At 42.6% G+C, this 20,324-nt stretch overlaps 1 protein-coding gene across 4 annotated transcripts in view; it reads left to right on the top strand.

Moving 5' to 3' along the window:
* The first annotated feature begins 709 nt into the window (after positions 1 to 709).
* grid1a (glutamate receptor, ionotropic, delta 1a) overlaps positions 710 to 20,324 on the top strand; it is a 255,784-nt gene continuing 236,169 nt past the window's right edge. For 2 of the 4 annotated variants that reach the window (XM_034101485.1, XM_034101484.1), the window contains exons 1-2: positions 1,166 to 1,684; positions 3,280 to 3,435. In XM_034101485.1, coding sequence (XP_033957376.1) covers positions 1,606 to 1,684; positions 3,280 to 3,435 — 235 coding nt within the window. In that variant the 5' untranslated portion in view covers positions 1,166 to 1,605. The other 2 variants (XM_034101483.1, XM_034101482.1) reach the window with 2 other exon arrangements.

Genomic DNA, 20,324 nt, shown 5'->3' with positions numbered 1-20,324 from the left:
AACCATGATGCAGAAAATGGGAGACTTTGACATTAGAGTGATGTGGATTTATCAAGTTTGTCTCTGAAGTAAAGGAAGAATGGTTGCAACAATATCCATTCATGGTTTCTGATATATTCCAATAAATGGGAAGGAAACAAGGTATTAAAACATTGAAGTATCTAGTACACTGTGCTATCGCTGAATATTTGCTCTACAGGTGCCTTTTTCTTTGACTTGTGCAGCGTAGTGGAGCTGCCCGCTGCCGATGGTGCTGAAAGTTTCTGCTCTGTGCCTCTGACAGACGTAACCAAGCAATTAAGAGATATTTCCGTTTTTATTGCAGTCACGAGAAATATCCTTTAATTGTAAGATTATGCCTATCTAGAAACTCCGTCTCTGGCACGACTTCTTCCTCTTCTTCACAGCTCGGCACACGCCTGGCATTGTTCAGATATTACGAGGAGTGTCTCGTATACCCAACAAGAATGACTGGAAGCCTGCAATATGATTCCCCAAACAAAAACAAAAAACTGTCCTTAAAATGAACCCCCAAAGCCAGAATCCGGTGTGAAAACAAAGAGGGCGTCAATTTTGCTGAAGCAACAGTCAATGAATCGAATAAGTCATGCAGCTGTCACAAAACATTTAGCTATTGTGTGTGCTTCTCTTCAAAATGCTCCTCCGGTAACTCAGTCCAGCTGTTCCCGGTTCAGTCAGGCGGTGTGGCTTCTGTCACGTCTGTCCCTCATCCATCAGCCCTCGCCGAGGAGCACCGTGTGTAAATCCTTTCCTCTGCCACATCAGCTGCGCTCCGTCGCCACTGAAGTAAACGCTGAAATGTGTCTCTGCCGCGCTGCGCCCTCACATCCTTCTTGAAAAAAACGTCAACTTCTCCAAAGTAAACTGTTTACACCGCCGTCGACTTCCCATCTCTCCAGTCTATATGTTTGCGTTTGCGATTGAGCTTTTGTCACGCACTTGTTTTTCTTTTTCTGCAAAGCATACATAGGCTGATTGGCTTTTTTTTTATAACATCAAGTCATGAGTTGAGATATCGGCTCTCCGTGCGTCTTTCTCCGGCTGGTCCAAATCATTTCTACCCGGCTTGTCGGGACAGCAGCGGAGTCGTGAAGTCTCTGCAGTCACGTGATCGAGATAGGACTGAAGAGTGAGTGTGCAGGTTTTTTTTCTCTCGGAGTGTGTATGTGAGCCTCTTTCCGTGTGTAGTTAGAGGGGTGTCCCTCCTCCGCATGTGTTGCTGCTTGCCATGCTATAGACGCCGAAACGCAGGGAGAGAGGCGAGAGTGAGAGTAACGCCGGTCTCTCTCACCGGGCTACCTGTTTTTTTTTCAGTCTTACCTCGCGTCCCCGTTGGTTCTCCCTCGCCTTTTGGAGCCTTGCTTCGTGCAGTCGGGTTGATTTTGTTGGTAAAAAAAAGAGAGACAAACTGATCATTTCTGTAGGGTTTCATGCGGGTCTGATCTGCCAGTAGGAGGACCGCAGTTGTGTTTTGCGCTGGGTTTTGATCATCTTTTTTCCCCCCTTTTTTCTTTGGGTGCTCCATTTGGACAGTATAGGACAGCCGAGCAGAGCTTGGATGATCCGCTTCGCTGAAATCCCGAGATGGAGTTGCTGCTGATCTGCCTTTCCCTGTGGATATTCCAATGCAATTCGGCCGGAGCGGACTCCATCATACATATCGGTAAGCGTCAGTAAAAAAACCATGCTGTTTGACAGGTGTAAAGGCAACGCGTGCGGGGATAAACCTCAGCCAGCGCATACTGCGTTGATCAAAGGATTTTGGTGAGAGGGCGGGATAAATAGTCTATTCAGCTTGCATCCTGTGTTTAAGTAACATTTTTCGACTCTCAAGCGAGTTGAAAAGTTGGCGTTTTTTAGATGGCCATGCCTCTGACCTTTACTACGGCTATTTTTACATTTTCTTTAATCTAAGTTATTTATTTATCAGCCTTTTTCTGCATATATTTGTTTCGCTTATCTACCGCAAATCAATGCATTAATGCAGGCTTAAGATCGTATCCTCACTCTTATCAGGCCTGTAAATTGAAATTCAGTTTTTTAAAAACGGACTACAGCAAGAGGGCCTATAAGCTTTGAGGAAATCAATGTCCAATAGCCAAATGGTTGAGGCTTTTTTAGACCAAGCTACCTCTTGTCTGTATCCGAGAAGCCTCAACTTTCACCGGAACGTGACTGCAATGTCAATTACAAGACGGAGCGAATGTCAGTGGAGTTTCGTTTTATAAATGCAAAACGCATAGAGCCTCTTTGTTCTCAACTTCAAACCAGAGCTGCCTTTTCCAGAGATGGGGGATGCTTTAATCTCATCATGATGTTGAAATAATTCTGATCTGTCAATCCCTACACATCGCATTGCATTACAATCTCAAAATGCATACATGATCTCTTCTCTCTTCTCCACACACACACACACACACACACACACACACACACACACACACACACACACACACACACACACACACACACACACACACACACACACACACACACACACACACACACACACACACACACACACACACACACACACACACACACACACACACACACACACACACACACACACACACACACACACACACACACACACACACACACACACACACACACACACACACACACACACACACACACACACACACACACACACACGTCAATGTCACTGTGAGCACATTTTGTCGCTGCTGATGTTCACAGTTTACTGCAACAGTCTGGCAAGCAGCAGGTGCTCAGTCACTGGCTTAATACAGAGGTGGGACTCCATCCAGATAATATTGGCAGATACCCCACATATCGTTCGGGTACCCCAATTATACTTCTCATTTCCTGAAACCTTTTTACCCGATATATATGCGTCTCCCAATAGCAGCTGATGCCATAAACAGAGGAAAAAAGACGGGAGGGAGGGAGACAGTTGAGCTTCAGTGCGCCTCCCACACATAGGCCTATAATGCTTATCGGGTAAAGTGCCATCGATCTAGTAGACATGACAGGCATTCTTTTCAAAATCTGACTACTTTATGCATCAAATAATGAGAGTCTGTGTGATGTGGCCGCGTTGCTCTCCATGGTGCTGAAATCATGTACTGGCTCACTGAGATAAATCCACTATCTATAATGAAATCAGGCATCATGTTTACATGTGTTTGTCCACCAACAGATTATACATTATTTTTAGCTGGTGCAACCGTGCAATCAAACTTCATCCCCTCGAGATTACTCTCCAAATAATGGTATTCTTTTATTCCACAGGTGCCATATTCGAGGAAAACTCTGCGAGAGATGAGGAGATTTTCCAACTTGCCATCTCGGACCTGAGTCTGAACGATGACATTCTGCAGAGCGAGAAAATCACCCACTCTGTGAAACTTATCGAGCCAAACAACCCCTTCGAAGCCGTGCAGGAAGGTAAGCGCAACTCCCCCACGGATCATTTCTGCTATAAATTGCCCTTGCTATTTGATCTGATTACTTGGGGGCCGCAGGGCACGTCAGGAAGGCGGTCTCTCGTCACTTCTAGTTACGATTAGGAAAGATTTCCCTTGTATCAAAGTCTTGACTGCCTTGATCGTGCAGGTTTTTTTTAAAGCCATCAGTTTATGTTTTATATTACGCGTGTTTATCCAACACATCCTCACTCCCAGGTCGGCCTATGTTGACGTTATGTCCAACACATCCTCACTCCCAGGTCGGCCTATGTTGACGTTATGTCAAGTCCCCTGCCGGCTTTTTCCAACGCAAGGGGGGGGGCCTTAGCGTCCATTTTCAACGCAAGGGGGGGGGCCTTAGCGTCCATTTTCAACGCAAGGGGGGGGGGCCTTAGCGTCCATTTTCAGCTTTCCGGGATGTCCATGTGCTTCTATGGACGCTCATGGAAGCACGGCATTCGTTTGTGTCGACTGCCCTTAAAGGCAATGTGAGCGTCCATTCTCATTGGATAGCGGAGAATTGTACACCCGGAAGTAAATATTCCCCTTACTGACGATTGATTTTACAGTGATATCTGCACTACTCATCGACTAAAAAACACCAGATTATCCTTGTTAATTACACAACATTGATTGGTTTAAATTGTGTGCAATGCTTTTGTATTTTTCCCCTTCGATTCGGAGAAACAAATCTTTTTTCGGAGTAAAGGATGGCAGAAGACACTACACTACCCAGAATCCCCAGCTATCATTTCTCCCTGCAGAAAAAGAAAACATGGCCGAACTTCGTTTTATTCTGGGTGTAAAATGCCTATTTTAAAGTTAGTTTGGCCATTAAAATGCGTTTTGATGTCATTTGATGCGAGAAATATGAGTTGTTATTTCAGATTATGTGTGCAGTGGATGTACATGATCTTTAGTTTGCTAGTTATTACGAAGATTACTTCAGGAAATTGCGTCCAACGTTTTCATTGTTACCAAGGTGGTTGCTAGGGACGCTGCTATCGATATTATTTCTGTTATGTTGTGTAACTGTTTAATGGTGTTATCTTTATTGCTACCCCCTTCCCCGTCAATGTATAGTGTTGGTCCACAGCGCAAACATATTAGTTTAACAAAATCCGCATCTAAAGATACGTTATTTCCCCCTCTGCAATTCCAGTCTCACATCTCACAGCACATCGTCATTAACAAATACCGGAAACAGACCGAAAACATTTTTAAAAAATAAAATAATACCTTATTCCGAGTGTGCTTGCTTTTCTCTTTGAAAGTCATCACATAACGGCATTGTAATACACGGTTCGGCTGCATTAAATATTACATATCTGCCGTAGTTCTGTATGTATAGCCCTGATGAGAAGACAAACATGAGGAACTGAAAACGTGACGTGGATCATAAATATATCAGCCATTAAACAACATCTTACATTTCTTTTCACACAATACGTCTCCTTGCCGTATCAACACTAATTCGGCTCACTTTTATATTTGATCCAATTGGTAGATAGGCTGTATTTACACCATAAAGGTGCACAGATGATATAAAGAGACACCTGGTGGTTAAAGCATGTTATTGAATTTCATTATTTTTATTATTAGATATTAATAGGATCCCTATAAAGTATATTCATTACTCGTTATTCTCTACTAATAGTTAATTAAAGACTGTATATAATGACTATTTTGCACATCCCGTTCAAGATTTCAAGATGTTCTAAGGTTTATTGACATATCTAGACCTATACAACTATGGTGTAGTTCTGCACTGAATGAAAAACTTGGGTCGCAGGTTCCTCAACAGTGCATTACAAGACATCTATCAATATGTGTGCATACCTCCAGCAATGTTAACTATGTTGAAGCACTTATTTTAACTGATATTATACATAATGTATTATACTCTTATGATGTATGCAGATATTTCATCTCCGGCCTTGTCAGGTATTGAACAATCAACAAATAAAGAACACAGAATTGTTGAATATAAAACACAGAATTTGTGTGATTATACTAAATGATTTTCAAATAAACACCACTGCATATTTAACTGTTACACATGCTGATGTAACGCAAATGTTCCAACTTGGGATCAATAAAGTATATCTTATCTTAAGCTGATCGATGGCTATGCCATATTTGCAAAATGTGCCTCTGAACCTTGACAAGTGCATGTTTCAGGCTTATCAATTAATGTAATGTAATGTAATGTTATCAATTAACAACAGGAGGGGTCACAAACATAAGTCCAGCTGTTAAATAAAGCTCTTCTGACCTTAGCTGGCGTGTGGGTATATATATTAATACTGCCCATTATGGGCACCAGCAATTTTCACCCATTTATTAATTATATGTTTTAAATGTGAGTGTTTCCTGTCCCCTAAACCTCCAGGGATGTACACAGTTTAATACTGGCAACTTCTTATTATGGGAAATACGAAAACGTCTTTTAAAACTACAACTCCCAGTAGAGACGTGCCATAGAGAACATGTTGCGAAACAGAATAGCCAGCATGTGTAGTTCTGGGTACGGGGTGGGGGAGGGGGGGGACGCGGTGGACCCGTTCAAATCCAGTTTTGAACAGTCTGCCGTGGTTCCATCCCATTTCAAGTGCTGTTCGAGGCTCGGTAACCCTCGGAGCACACTCTCCAATGACAGAGCTTGAGGACTATCACGGGGTTTGTCAAACAGAGCACATGGTGTAGTCCAAACGATAGCTGGGGATTCTGGGTAGTGTAGTGTCTTCATTGCCTTTAAGGGCAGTTGACACAAACGAATGCTGTGCTTCCATGAGCGTCCATAGAAGCACATGGACATCCCGGAAAGCTGAAAATGGACGCTAAGGGCCCCCCCCCTTGCGTTGAAAATGGACGCTAAGGCCCCCCCCCCTTGCGTTGAAAATGGACGCTAAGGCCCCCCCCCTTGCGTTGGAAAAAGCCGGCAGGGGACTTGACATAACGTCAACATAGGCCGACCTGGGAGTGAGGATGTGTTGGTTTATCAGGCATTGTGGTCCCTTGGGAAGCAGTCATGGATGAAACAACGTGTGTGTGTGTGTGTGTGTGTGTGTGTGTGTGTGTGTGTGTGTGTGTGTGTGTGTGTGTGTGTGTGTGTGTGTGTGTGGCCACCTGCAAAGTGCTGTGCCACTATACTAACGCAAGGTGTCTTCTGTGGTCGAAAGCTAGGTGGAAGCATTGAGTTAGAGCACAGCAGCTTAGAATAATATGTTGTGTGAAATGAAAATCATTTGAAGTCGATCAAATGTCATTCCAACACCAATAATCCACTTGAGTAATCACACAAGACAAAACAAATATTTCTAGCTTTTATATCCCTTTGAAGGATGAGTCTGCAATCCCGTCCATGCACATGTATCACCCCTTCAGCTGTTTATACTCAAAATGTTTGTCTGCATCATTTGGATTCCCCGTAAGCAGCCAAGAAACACACCTCCACCAATCAGACAGGATTAGCAATGAAATGATTTTGATCAAGGTTATCGCTCTGTCATTGAAAGGTGGTCCAATAGTTGACTGCAACAGTGACTACAAATTCTTCCAGTAAAATGAATCATTACGACTTTAATAGATTTGATGGGACCTTCAAATGCTGTGAATGTTCGCTGCACTTAGTAACCAGCCTGTACTTGTGTCCCCAGTTGCATTAAGGCCTTGATGAGTCATTGCTATTCATAGTGCCCCTGACAGGCAGAGACGCATGATAATATGTCCTGCCTTTTGCTTAAATTATCCCATGCCATTTAGCAGTTATCCAGAAAAACATCACACATTTTGAATCTTCAAATTCACATGACTTAAACCTTGATGAGGTCCACATGGAACAGAGTGGTACACACCTTAAGTATACAGAGGAGATATTCCAGGTTGCTGCTTCAGATAATGATTAAAGGGGCCATATTCTGCCCATGTTCGGGTTCATATGTGTATTGTGAGCATCTACTGTGACATGTTTACTTTAATGTTCCAAAAGTGCTTCTTTTTTTCTCATACTGCCTGTGCTGCACCTCTTATCCCCCTCTGTCTGAAACCAGAGCCCAGTCTGCTCTGATTGGTTAGCTGGCCAGGTCTCTGTAGTGATTGGTCAACCGCATAACGTACAATGTGTTGGAGCGCTAGCCAATAGATCCACAAGTGTTACATAGTGATGTCACTTTTACTGAAGTAAACAAAGAACTACAATCAAGGCATTTCAGGGGGGGAGTTTATGGGAGAGAAACTCGCTCTGGAGGGAGCTTTGGTATTTTAACCTTAACAGACTATTTCCATGCACAAAAACCTGTATAACACACTACAGGAAAGAGAAACCCCCAACAAGTACAATTGGGTCCCTTTAAGAATATGACACACTTGCTGGGATGGTAATTGCAAGACTGGCGAGCAAATAATGTGTTAATTGCTCTGATTATTTTAGGAGTGCAGTCTAAGATGGAGTGTTTAAAACAAAACTGCTCTTGGTGGAGAACGTATACACACTGAACTCTGCGTTCTAATTATCTTAAAGTTATTTTCCGTTGACAATCCTCTAGATAATATTATAGCACAATGTTGAACCTGTACAAACAGGTTGTGGATGATGCTGTAAGGAAACAAAAAAACACATTAATGGAGTTCGTAACTGCATTGCTTGTTAATGCTCAGTGAAAATTATTCAGAGCTTATTTCCTCTGCTCGAATTGCCTTTTGTTGGTGATAGGGTGATCATTTACCATGCTTAATTACTGTTTACGGTTAGGCTCCGGATAATCAAATATTCCCATAAGTAGGTGATTACCTGGCATTCACTTTCTGGAGTGATGTGAAGTTGCTGACGTGAGGATCAATAGGTGGCCCCGGACTCTTGCACTAGACACACAGGGTGGTGAGTGTTGAGTGACAACTTGGATAAGTTAACCTTTTGCTTTGCTCTTTTGTTCGCTGCCATCCCACTGTGAGTGGCAGTCAGGACCTTGCCATCGCATCGAGAACAAGGAGGGGAGGGTGGGCATAAACAGGAGGGGGGGGGGGGGGGGGGGCTGAGTGAGGCTGAGAATAATGATGAGATGATAGAGTCGGAAAATATAGTGGCAGTAGAAAGGGAGGATGAAGATAAAAATACCCATGAGTACCAGCAAGGGCGGTGAAACAGAAAAAGAGAGAAGGGAATTATGATCAAGACCTGAATATACATGAGTGGACAAAAGAAGAGTTAAGATAGGGGTGAGGTGATGAGGAAAATTTGCAAGCACACTGAATGGAATAGTTGCAGCGTCATTTTAGTTTGTCCTCATTCGGCCTCTTGTGTCCTTGCACTAGAGCAGTGGCCACCAACCTTTTTAAGCCCAAGATCACCGACCTCGGCCTAGGTGAAAGGCGAGATCTACCTATTGCAGAATTGAGTGAAAAATACGGCCCAGACAGTGCTTCCAATTTGAGGCCTTTTATATAGGCTAATTGCATCTGAATTACTGTTACAATGAAGGCTCCATAATCAGCTCATGGCATATAGGCAGGGGTAAAGTGCTATTTTTTATGAGTGGGGGGTGGACCTGACCTCCTCTAGGTCCGCACCTCCTCTAGGGGGGTCCGGGGGGATGCTCCCCCGGGAAGATTTGTTTTAAATATTGAAGTTGAAAGCATCAATCTGGTGCACTTTGAGAGGAACATGAAGAGATCTATGGATACCTCTCTCAGCACCATGTGAAACACAACTGTAAACAGATGTTCTTTTTCTTTATGGATATTTTACAAATCACTCCCCTTTTAAGCTGTATTCTTGTTTTACTGCCATAGTATTTCATACCTGTTTTTCATTTATTCTCTTATTGTTTGTATAACTATAATGATCATATGAAGGTGTGCTGCGGAAATAATCTTTTGAATAATTTGTGACAAAACCGTTCTAAACACTCAGAGAGTCCTTTAGCTCACCTGAGCCCCTCAGTCTGACAGGGGAGGACTCTCCTCCAGCTTGTTGTGGAAACAGCTCTTTATGTCCGTTAGTGCAGCTAGCTAACCAGATGCTAACATCACGGTCCCCGCTAGCACCAGTCCCTCTCTCTCCCTATCTCCCTCTCTCTCCCTCTCTCTCTCCCTCTCTCTCCCCCTAGCTCCCTCTCTCTCTCCCTCTCCCTCTCCCTCTCTATCACACTAAATGCGCTATTGCCACACACACACAGAGCCAAGCTTGAATGACACAAGCACACGTGTATTTCCATGCAACTCTCTGATTGGTCTGGTGACTTGCCTCTGTTGCATTCATTGAACACGGGAAATTGCAGTCCTACCGTCCTCTCTTGTGTCAGGATGAGGTTCACGTAAAGCACAGTTAATGTATTAAATTATTGAGGTGTCTCAAATATACGTCAATCAAGTGGCACCTGCTAACAGGGTGGTGGATGATAGGTTTACATCTAAAAACGTATTTTTCAAACATTATTATTTTAATTTAATTTAAATTTATTTTGTTACTTTTTTTTTTAATGGTCCGCGATCTACCCGCACCACACTCGATCGAGGAACATATATTAACGGGACACCATTCACACAGATACAGCCAGCTATTCAGTCCTCACACACTCTTATCATTCAAAGATGACAGCTCAAGGCGGGCTGGACATACTGCTTGACCACACAATAGGCAGAAGCTGTCCTATTTATAAGCTGGAGCAACTGGAGAGGATGAATAGGGCGATTTCAACACTGCAAGCGCCAACTCCGAAGATGATCTTGTTTTTTGTTGTCGCTTATCTGACAAATGACTGTATCATGTTGCAGAAAAACAAACAGTTCCCTTCTTATCTTCTACATCCGCCCTTCAGTTCTTGTTATGTTATAGAGATCAAGATAAGGCAATGGGATGACAAAAATCGTGATTTGAAATTACACACATTTGCCTGGAAGGGCAAATTGTGAAGACTCCCATAAAGTCGATATGCACGATATAATTGCATGTACTGCCATTCTGATCAATTTCACATTAATGCCTCTTATCTAGTAACAGCCAGTCATCACTCTGGAAAGCTTGTCTGGGTCTGTTAACATTATTCATTAATATCCTGAGAAAAATGTAGTTTCATGGCATACCCACAGCCTATTGGGTATCAACTTGACATCCCACAAAGCTGAATGTCTTAAGAATATAACGGCTGAGGATAGTCCTTTCTGGAATCAGGCTGTGAAAAAAGCTAGATGGAAGACTTATAAATGTTTACTGGTTTCTCACACATCTTCACATTTGTCAACCCAGGTTTTCTTCCCACCTTGATTCAAAAAAAGGTTTGTCCTGTAGGCGAGATAAGCATTCACAAGAAACACAGCTTCAATAACCTTTTTGTCTTGAGTTGTATTCAAATGAAGTGGCAGAAAGGGGACAGCAAAGCCCCCAACCATGTTGTGTGATTATGTAAATCTGAAATTATGCATATTTCAAGAAAAGTTTAGTTCGTGAGGTGGATTTTTTAAATTAGTTTTTTTGGCATAGTTGCTTTGAGGATGTGAGATCTCCATTTTCACATGCGTTTGGAAGTGAAAGGATTCCCCCACCAGCACTAATTTTGAAGAAACCGGCTCGAGTGCACTAGAATTTAAAAATACACAACCCGAGAAAATCTGCCACTTCCTCACAGAGCCCCTCCCCCAACACACACGAACGCGCACATGACCAGTGAGGGCACGAGATAAATTTGTGCACAGACTACGGCTTCCACAGATTACATTTTTTTATGGATTTTTTGGCAAAGCACTTAAGATATTAATTGCTATCGGGATGTTAAGAGCATTCCATGGAATATAACAAAAAGTGTATCTCGAGCCGGTTTCTCAAACTTACCTACCCCACCTTTAACTGAAGAGGCAAACATAGAGCAACATAATGAAAACTGCTATATTACAGAAAAAAAAGTTGAAACTTACCAACATGGATTTGTTTGACCTGCATTAAACATAAGGTTTACAGTTTCTGCATTTTGACATTCAATCAATTTTGGAGCACCTTTTTCACCATTGTTTTCAAAATCCTTCTTCAACCCTTAGCCCTGCAGGTTCCTGATTCATTTTTAAATATACATTTAGAGTGAAGCAGGTAGAACACATAGCCACCTGGCGGCAGTTAGTGGAAGTAGTTTCCTGCCTCTCTGATGTGCAGTAATCTGTTGAGTGTTCTGTCTCACAGAGTCCTCTTCACACACCACACCACTCGTGACCCTCCCTTTTCATCTAACCCCAGCCAAGGTAATGTCAAGGAGGATTTAGTTCTTTACTCCTACTGTCCCTGTAAGGCAATATACTTTGAAGGGAGCTGGCAGTGCCTTTTTATTCTTCTTTTTTGCTCAATCTCTAATGACAAAAGTTGAAATAATGGTTCCTTTGAAAGAGTTGACATGGGTAATGCAATATCCTCCATCTGATTCTCTGCTTATGACAACTCATTACTCGACTCGCTCTAAACGTGATGGAATGCTGCCCTTTCACTATTATTGTCCCGGTGAATTTAATAATGCAAAAATAAATCTTGGTAATGGGTTTGTTGTTTTTTTTTATGTCTTTTTACCAGCTCAACACAGAGGGGGGGATGATCAGGCCATTTGACCAACCCCTGTTAATTACCCAGTGGTTATTTAAATCCGTCATAAGCTTCTCAATGGGCTGTAAAAAGGCCTGCTGGTGGCTTAATCAGCTAAGTGATGTTGTAAATTGATTTATTCCCTTCACACTACTCAGCATCCATGTAGAAAATGTTTATTTTCTGTTTATAGGAGCCACTATTAGAAAGGCGGAAAACTACTCAATGCAGTTATTACTGTTTTCCCAGTTTTAGGATTGTTTAGGATCAACTCGAGGCTAATCATCTGTCTTTACCTTTTTATTGTAAGTGTGTTTAACGCGCTGCATAGCTATGAACCAACATGCATAGGGCAGAAGACTAGTACACTATTCAAATCTATATAATAAATAGTTAAATAACCGTTATATCGTTTCAAATGGAGACATTTTGAACAAGATATGAAGGGTACAGAAAACTGTTACTATAGCATCTAATAGGGCTATGCAGGACTGTCAAACATATAAGGTTGGGAAGGACTGTAGTAATCAATACCTACAATACAGTGGATGGAGTGCCCACTTTTTAAAACCACACACACACACACACACACGCACGCACGCACGCACGCACGCACGCACGCACGCACGCACACACACACACACACACACACACACACACACACACACACACACACACACACACACACACACACACACACAAAAACGTGTTATTTACAGTATATCACGGGGCTTCGATGTGTTGCTATTGTATTTGTGCAAAGTGCAATGTTTTTGTGTATTATGCATGTTATTGCAGTGCTGTATATATTAAGTGTTACAATAGTTTTGGTTCACTGCTGACTGTACGCTACTATTTTTCTCATTCTCTACTCTGTCTGCTTCCAAGCAACTCATTTCATCTCCTGGTAGAAATGTTGGAATCCTACTTCCTTTGTCACGCAGGTATCTTGTATTTGTCAGTCTGTACATGCCACTGGCTGTGCAGCTCTATGGATTACTACTGGTCCCTCTACCTGTGCCATTCACACCATGCAGTGTGGATGACACAGGGGAGTCCCTATGAGACCTGCATTCCACTGACTGACAGCCACGGGATAGAATACGTTTTCCTTCTGCTTTTCTTTACAATAGCCAGAGTCAGCAATGTCTGCCAACTGCTGCAGAGCGATAGTGCCGAGTACAGAGGATGAGAGGCAGGGGGAGGTCAAGGCTGCTAAATGCTGGATCTGCCTGTAGGCCTACAGGTTGTGTCCTCTGTGGTGCACAGAAACAGCGAGTCAGTATTCCTCTCCCGCAGTGGAAACACCTCTGTCACACCGTTTTGACATGTGTAACAGATGTCTCATTTAGCACTTCTCAGACTGCGATTGAAGGTACAGGGACATTTCTAAGTATCCAATTATAAAACTAAATACACACAAATGTGTGAAGACTTGAAAAGTGATTTTGGTTTTTGAGTTGGAAGGCTTGGTTGGCTGATTAACTTCAAGAAAAGAGTCAATTCACTTAAATGCCACGTCTGATCTGTATTCAAAGGAATCATCGGCAGCGAGCTAAATGTCACCATGAGCAGGGATTTTAGTTATCTTTTAATTTGAACAGTGCCAGTGTTGTTGTGAAGCGTGGCGACAGTCCAACACACACACACATAAAGGGAGTGAGAGCCATGTGCTGCTTTGCTTTTGGTTGGATTTCAGCAGATGTTTTGACGTTTCTTTATATAATAGGGAAGTGTATTTGTTGGTGTTTGATGGAAACAGTTTTACTGTATTGGGCTAATTAGAGAGAGTGGCAGTCAATTTGGGCCTTTGTGCATTTATGAATTCATCACACTCCCCATGCTGCCTCACTGGCAGACAGCTGAGAGCTGATTCTCAAAGTATTCTCATCGCTGTTCACACTGGCATGTTTGATTCTGGGCGGTCATTGTGTATAAGGCTGACTAATGGCTTCTGGGTGGTATGGTAGCTGTCTGTCTCTGAAGGACAAAGGCAGGAAAAACACATTTTGAATACAAATCTTGATGTTCTAGTGAGTTCTACTGTTTATCCCTCCTTTGGTGCACGACAGATCCCTACATTTGGCATCAGAAAACAACATTTGGGTCATTTAGAATTCGCACTGTCAGACAGTGACATGCAACTAGCAGGAGACCTAATTCAACCTGGCCTGTTGCTGTAATAGTGGTTTGAAAGACATTTAGCAGCAGTATTGATTTTCAGATGACAGCAGCATTTGATGAATGGGCCAAAGAACGCGGAATATATTAAAACAGCTGCACACGTGAAATACATAACTCAAAAACCAGCCTGTTATACATACATGAAAACATCAACATATGCTTTCCCATTCATAGGTCTCTCAGCTCCATGTCTTATTCATGTTCCTGTCCTCCCTGGTTTGACAGATTTATAACGAGGTGTAGGGAACACTGTGACAGATGTTAGTGCTTTGCCACGACCCCGAACAGCCCCCCCACCACCGCTGGGGATTGGCCATCAATACTACTCTACCTGTTGGAATGAGAGAGACTGAGTGAAACTGAGACAGAGGGAGAGAGGGAGACAGAGGTGGCCCAAAGGAGACGTCCTGTCCAATCAGATTGATGCTGATGAGGCCCCAGGACACCTTCGGTTGTAATACATTGAAGTCCCATATGTTACTAGCATCATTTCTCTTTGTACGCACTGTTATACTCCGACTTCTATTGAGCCGCTGAAATGACAGCGACCGGGAGGGTGGCAAAGATAGAGAGAGCATATAAATGGTTGGAGAGGTTTTCTTGTTTGGGCCTCGTGGTATGAATACATGCCTTTGTATGTGTGTCTGCTGTGTTGTTTGAGGTGGTTTTATAGACACAGGGTTGTTGTTGTTGATGTTTACGTAAAATCGTAATGTTTTGGTGGGATGTGTAGTGTGTGTGATAATAGTTTGGGGATGGTAGGTTGTTAAAACCCCCCTCCACTCATTAGGATGCTGACTAGCTGAAAGGGAAGTGTGTATAATTTACTACCCACCACCTGCACCATTGGCGGCACGAAGACTTCATTCCAGGAAGGAGGACAAGGAGCAGAAAATCATCCCCGAGTAAATCCTATTAGAGGCTAAACAGGAGTCAGCCAAAGAAATGCTGCGCGGCTATCTCCGGCTTCACACTCCGTTCAGACAGACGGAGGAGGGGGGTGCAGGGGGTTACACACGAGGGGCAAAGTCATGCAAAACTGCAGACTCGGCACACTTGCCTCATTGATGAAGAGATGCCAATGTGTATTTGGGAACCATTGTTTGCATTACTGCCCAGAGAGAAGGCTACCGAGTGGGACCATCTGTCACAAGAATCCCTCCTCAGTCTTCCTCGCTGAGCCTCTGACTGTGTCTCTCTCTCACTGCCACGGGTCTTCTGCCCTGCACAGGCAACATGGATTTTATCCAAAGATGAGGCTAAGCTAGTGTGTAAGCCGTCTCTGAGTGAAATCAAAACCAAGCTTAAACCTCATGAGTGAAAGCCTAAAAGAGTGTAGAGGGCGAAACATGCACCGGAAACTGGAAACTTCCAACACTTTGCCTAATGAAGAAACCTTTTATTGAATTCTACAGTGACAATCATCACGAGCCATTGCTCTGCTTTTCTGAACATGAATGATAAGCGGATCTATCCTAAGACTCACTCGTTTCTTTGCTCATTCATCGACTATTTACCCTAACAGTGCTCGATCCAACACATCCCAGCTGTTACTCTCTTTCACACAGGATGTTTAAAATGTAAATGGGGAAACATACTTCTTCAGTTTTAAGCAATGATGAGAAAACACACACCAGAGCCCTGAAGATCATCTGTCTTACTCACAGATTGTCTCGGATCAGTCAGCCTAAGATAAAGAGATAAGTCTCAGATAAATAATTCATTTGTTTTGGTTTGGAACATGAGCCAAGTACATATTTCAGTCGAACAGCAGAGGCCATGTCTTGTCATGTTATCTAATCCGTCTCATTACCACTTCAAGACAAATCATCCCCAGAGAACTTGTGAGATATATATAGGCCTGATTACTGCTCTTCCAACCCATCACAAGTATGTGAGTTCTCGCCATGTTGGAGACAAGCAAGGTGTCATGTTGGGTTTCAATCATCACTGCAACAAGCTTTGGTAATCCACGCCTCATAATTCAATGAATCCTTCCTTTATCTTGTCCTTATTCAGCAGATCAACATGACCAGCTAATTGGAACCAAAACTAGGAATGTGAGCAGTTTTGTTATAAAACAAGGGGCTGAAATGTGTGTTCTTCCAACTGACTATCCGTGTTCTCAAACCCCTTCACAACCAGATCCACACGATGAAAGACGCGTGCTTGATTTTGATTTGAAAAGTATACCTTGGCGTGTGGTCCAACGTGATGTTCACCCCTGATGTCTGACCACTCCATGGTGTAAGGATGTTCTAGCACTACCCAGAATTTGTATTTTTCTTTTGGAAATCCACAATTTGTTAAGAAATGTTCACCAAAAAAACACAAATATTCACCTTGTGGTGGCACAAGAGGGAATGGGAGGGAATCGTTTGTGAAACATGAATGACTTTTTTTCACCAATCCTTCACATAGATGAAATACCCTTTGAGCACTTTGAATACCGGTCAAATGTCAAGGTCATCCATCTGGTAGTTATTGGAACATGTCAGTGTGGTTGACCATCATTGCTATCACAAGAGCCACGGCGCGAGTTTGACTAAAACTGTATAGCATACGAAATAAATCAAAGAAAGCTGCATCCAATATGTCCCCCTTGAACACAAGTGTCAATCCAGATACAGTCATTTACAAATATCACATTTCTGCACAGTTGCTACTACATTTTTGAGCGTTTCCTTTGAGTTTTTCCTGTGAAAAGGAAAGTAATCTCACACTGAGAGTAAAGGTTTCACCCGCTGAATATTTTTTTCAAAGTTAAGCCGTGGTCTCAGCAAAGAAAAAATGGTTTTAACTGAGGCCTTTGACTGAGCCAATTACTTTTTAACTCAGCTGGATGAAAGTGTTTAATGCTGTGGAGGATCACTTTATCCAGAGAAAGAGGTGACGGAGGGAGCAAGCCTTTTCAAATCGACAGCAATGCGAACAATTCATTATTTCACTTGAACGAGACAGCAGGTTAATCATCGGGCATGATCATGTCACTCTGAGGCATGCAGTCATTTTCTTTGCCTCTGACAAAACCTGTCCGAAGCATTATGCATTAACAGCGTCCTGCTGTCATTTAAATTACTCCATATCTTTTCCTCAAAGGAATGAAAAGCACTCTGGGTAGCTTTGTTAACAATTACAGTGTATACTTGTCATAGCATTTCCTGCGTTTGGAATTGTGTAGTTGTTGTGCAGGTTTGGAAAGGTACGTGTATGTGTTTTTGTTACACTCCACTCATGGCTGGTCATGCTTCCCCTTGGATTGCCGCTTTAACAAACAACACCTCCAAATATTTAGAAAGCTACATCGACATACTGTACACACAATTACAGAACAAGTGAAAACAAATAATTCTATACTTTCCGAGCTATTGTCGTCAGGCAAAAACACCAGCGATGTGACTGTCTGAGAGTGTATTTTGATCACCTCGCCCTCTGATATATTATAAACTCATGTAAACCAAAGCGTTCTACATGTTGTAGAGCTCACAAGGATCAAATAGCCCATATTATTGGTTGGATCCAAATAACACGGAAAGGGAAAACCCCCAAAAAGCATTTTAGGGCAAGCTTCGCTAATAATTGTCTTGTTCCAACCCATTCTACGTGTATCCTGAAACCGGCTGCTGTCCTCCTTGAAGTGTTCCCATGAGACGTATACATAACTGACCCTATTCAGGCAGAGAAAAAAAGCATTTCGACTAAAGAGGATCAGTAATGAGAAATGGTTAAAGTGCCGTAGGCGTCTGGTCAGAGCTGGTAAGATAATTGCATTTAATATGAGACCAGGATGTGAAGATACCACAAGTGGCTTTTCATATTGCAGGCATATGCATAGTCTCCCACATAAGGGAATTACATAACACATGTTGTCATCCATTATATTCCTTCCAACTCTCTGTATGGCTCTAATAAAAGAGTAACAAATAACCAAGTACCATGCCTCAGGATTGTCAGTCTTTCAAAAAGAGATACATGAAATGGCATTAAAAGGAGGATTTAGCTTCATTTTATTCAAACTAAATAAAAACTAGCCTTTATAAGACCAAATAGAATCATATCTTCTGTTCTAAAAGCAGATTGTGTCCGATGTAGTTATTCCCATACAGTCATTGACGGCACTGCAGGGATATTACAACAAATAAGCTCAAGAACATTTTCACACCGAAAGAAGCAACACCTTGCACCTTGCAACAAACTAAGCAATAAGAAATAAGTACACACACACGCACGCACGCATGCACGCACAGCAGAGCAACCAACCCCCTCAGGCTAAAATAAGATTGGCTTTAGTGATTGTTGCACCTAGTGTTCAGTGCCTTCACTTCTTCCAGTAGTTAGGACTGTGTCTTGGGCCAAAACAGAAAGAAAACATAACCGCATATTGAACACAACAAAAACCTTCAGTATGTATAGCTTTATCTCTCCTGCACAACAACGGTATCACAATCAGAAAAAAGATGCCTTATAGGCACTGGGAAAATATACTAAAGTCATGAGTAGGAAGAGAAGAGAAGCAGATCGCCTCGAGGGGAGAAGGAGGCGAACAACGGCGGAGGAAGCGGTGGCGGCATTTCAGTTCATGTCTTTATCCTTCCCTTTTTTCTTGGACAGCAGGAGGATGTCTATCAGGGCAACTCATCATTGTTCGTGCCAGCATCCTCCTAGCAACGCCCTGGCAGGCCATGCAACCAGGAAGAGAGGCTAGAAAACGAGGCCCTTCCCCATTGAATAGTTGTCCCTCACTGACTCACCGCATGCCCACTCACTGCCATAACAAAGCCTCCTTTTAACTGCACACAAATGGAAACCCTCGGACACAGTCACATTCATTCCGGCACAAACAGTGTGTGTGCTTTTGTAACCGGCATGTGGTTAGTGAGGGTACACTGTGTGGGTTTGTTTGTGTGTGTGATTCGGATGTGAATGCACAACAAGCTAGCTTGTTTGTTAGTCCTGCATTGGCAGCATGTGAATGAATTCCAATTCTTCAAAAACCACATGACAAGATGTCAAGATAACACGGCGCTGTATGGTCATGATGCCACGGACCGTTGACTTAATGAACTATGTTTCTTATATCCGGCTGCACTTGGGATGAGCAATCTAATGCTTCAATCCTCTGCATCGTTGATATGGCAACTGCTCCCTACCCAGGAACACATTTTCTTCGTCCACCTGTTGATGCGGGAGAAACAGGCCGGGAGAGATATGAATTGAAATGATGAGATAAAATCAAAGCACATGCGGGATATCATTTAAAACGTCCGTCATATGCACGACGATTCTCTCCCTCTCGATAACAGCGTGATACAATCAGGTACTTGAGGGGGATGCTGGAGCTATTTCGTTTTATCTTTTTTTACAAATGCCATCTCACGTGGAAATTCATATTCTATTTGTCATAATGACTTCGTACTGAGCGGTGCCCTCTTTTCCTTCAAATTAGCCATGCTCGTTTCACAAATGCTTGATATAATGAGATCATGTGTAGTGTATAAAACAGAGATGGTAGCAGACAGGAAGTTCAGCTTCGTTCTGTGACATGAGAAAGAAAGCGGGCGAGCAGTAATGACCCTCTCTCGCTTCTAGGCCCAGAGGAGAGAAAATACATCAGCCTGAAAGTCAAACTCGCCTGTTCGTGGCTGCTGGGATTTCTTTGCTGGTGATGGAATAGTTGCAGTGTTTGTGTGTCAATATTTCAAGGGCTGGCTGCTATTTTAATTTGTCATTAATTTAGTTTAATTGGCATGAAATATCTCCTGAGACCGCACATCTGTTTTCGTTTTCTGGTTAGTTAGTTAAGTCGAATTTGAGCTAAATATGTTTTGAATGCTGGTGGGTTTTTCTCTTAATTTGATCTGAACAATATTCATAGGATTTAACAGGGATCGACCCTGGCCTCAAATTCAATAAATAACCCATGTTTTATAGTTTTCAAGGCAGATTGTGATGGTTAATTGTTTCTCTGTGTTTCAGAAGGCATTAGGAATCTGCTCCCGCTGGTTTAAGAACATTGGGAAGGATTTTTATTTGGCATCGGTTCCATTTGTTTAAGGGCTAATAGCAGCTTTTGTTGTGAGCCAGATCAGCCCTATTGGTGTTCATTAATATTTGCAAATATAAAT

Source organism: Pseudochaenichthys georgianus, chromosome 15, assembly GCF_902827115.2.
Source record: "Pseudochaenichthys georgianus chromosome 15, fPseGeo1.2, whole genome shotgun sequence".
Taxonomy (NCBI): Eukaryota; Metazoa; Chordata; class Actinopteri; order Perciformes; family Channichthyidae; genus Pseudochaenichthys; species Pseudochaenichthys georgianus.
The sequence above is the reverse complement of the archived record's forward strand: the minus strand, read 5'-3'. Positions and strand labels throughout refer to the sequence as shown.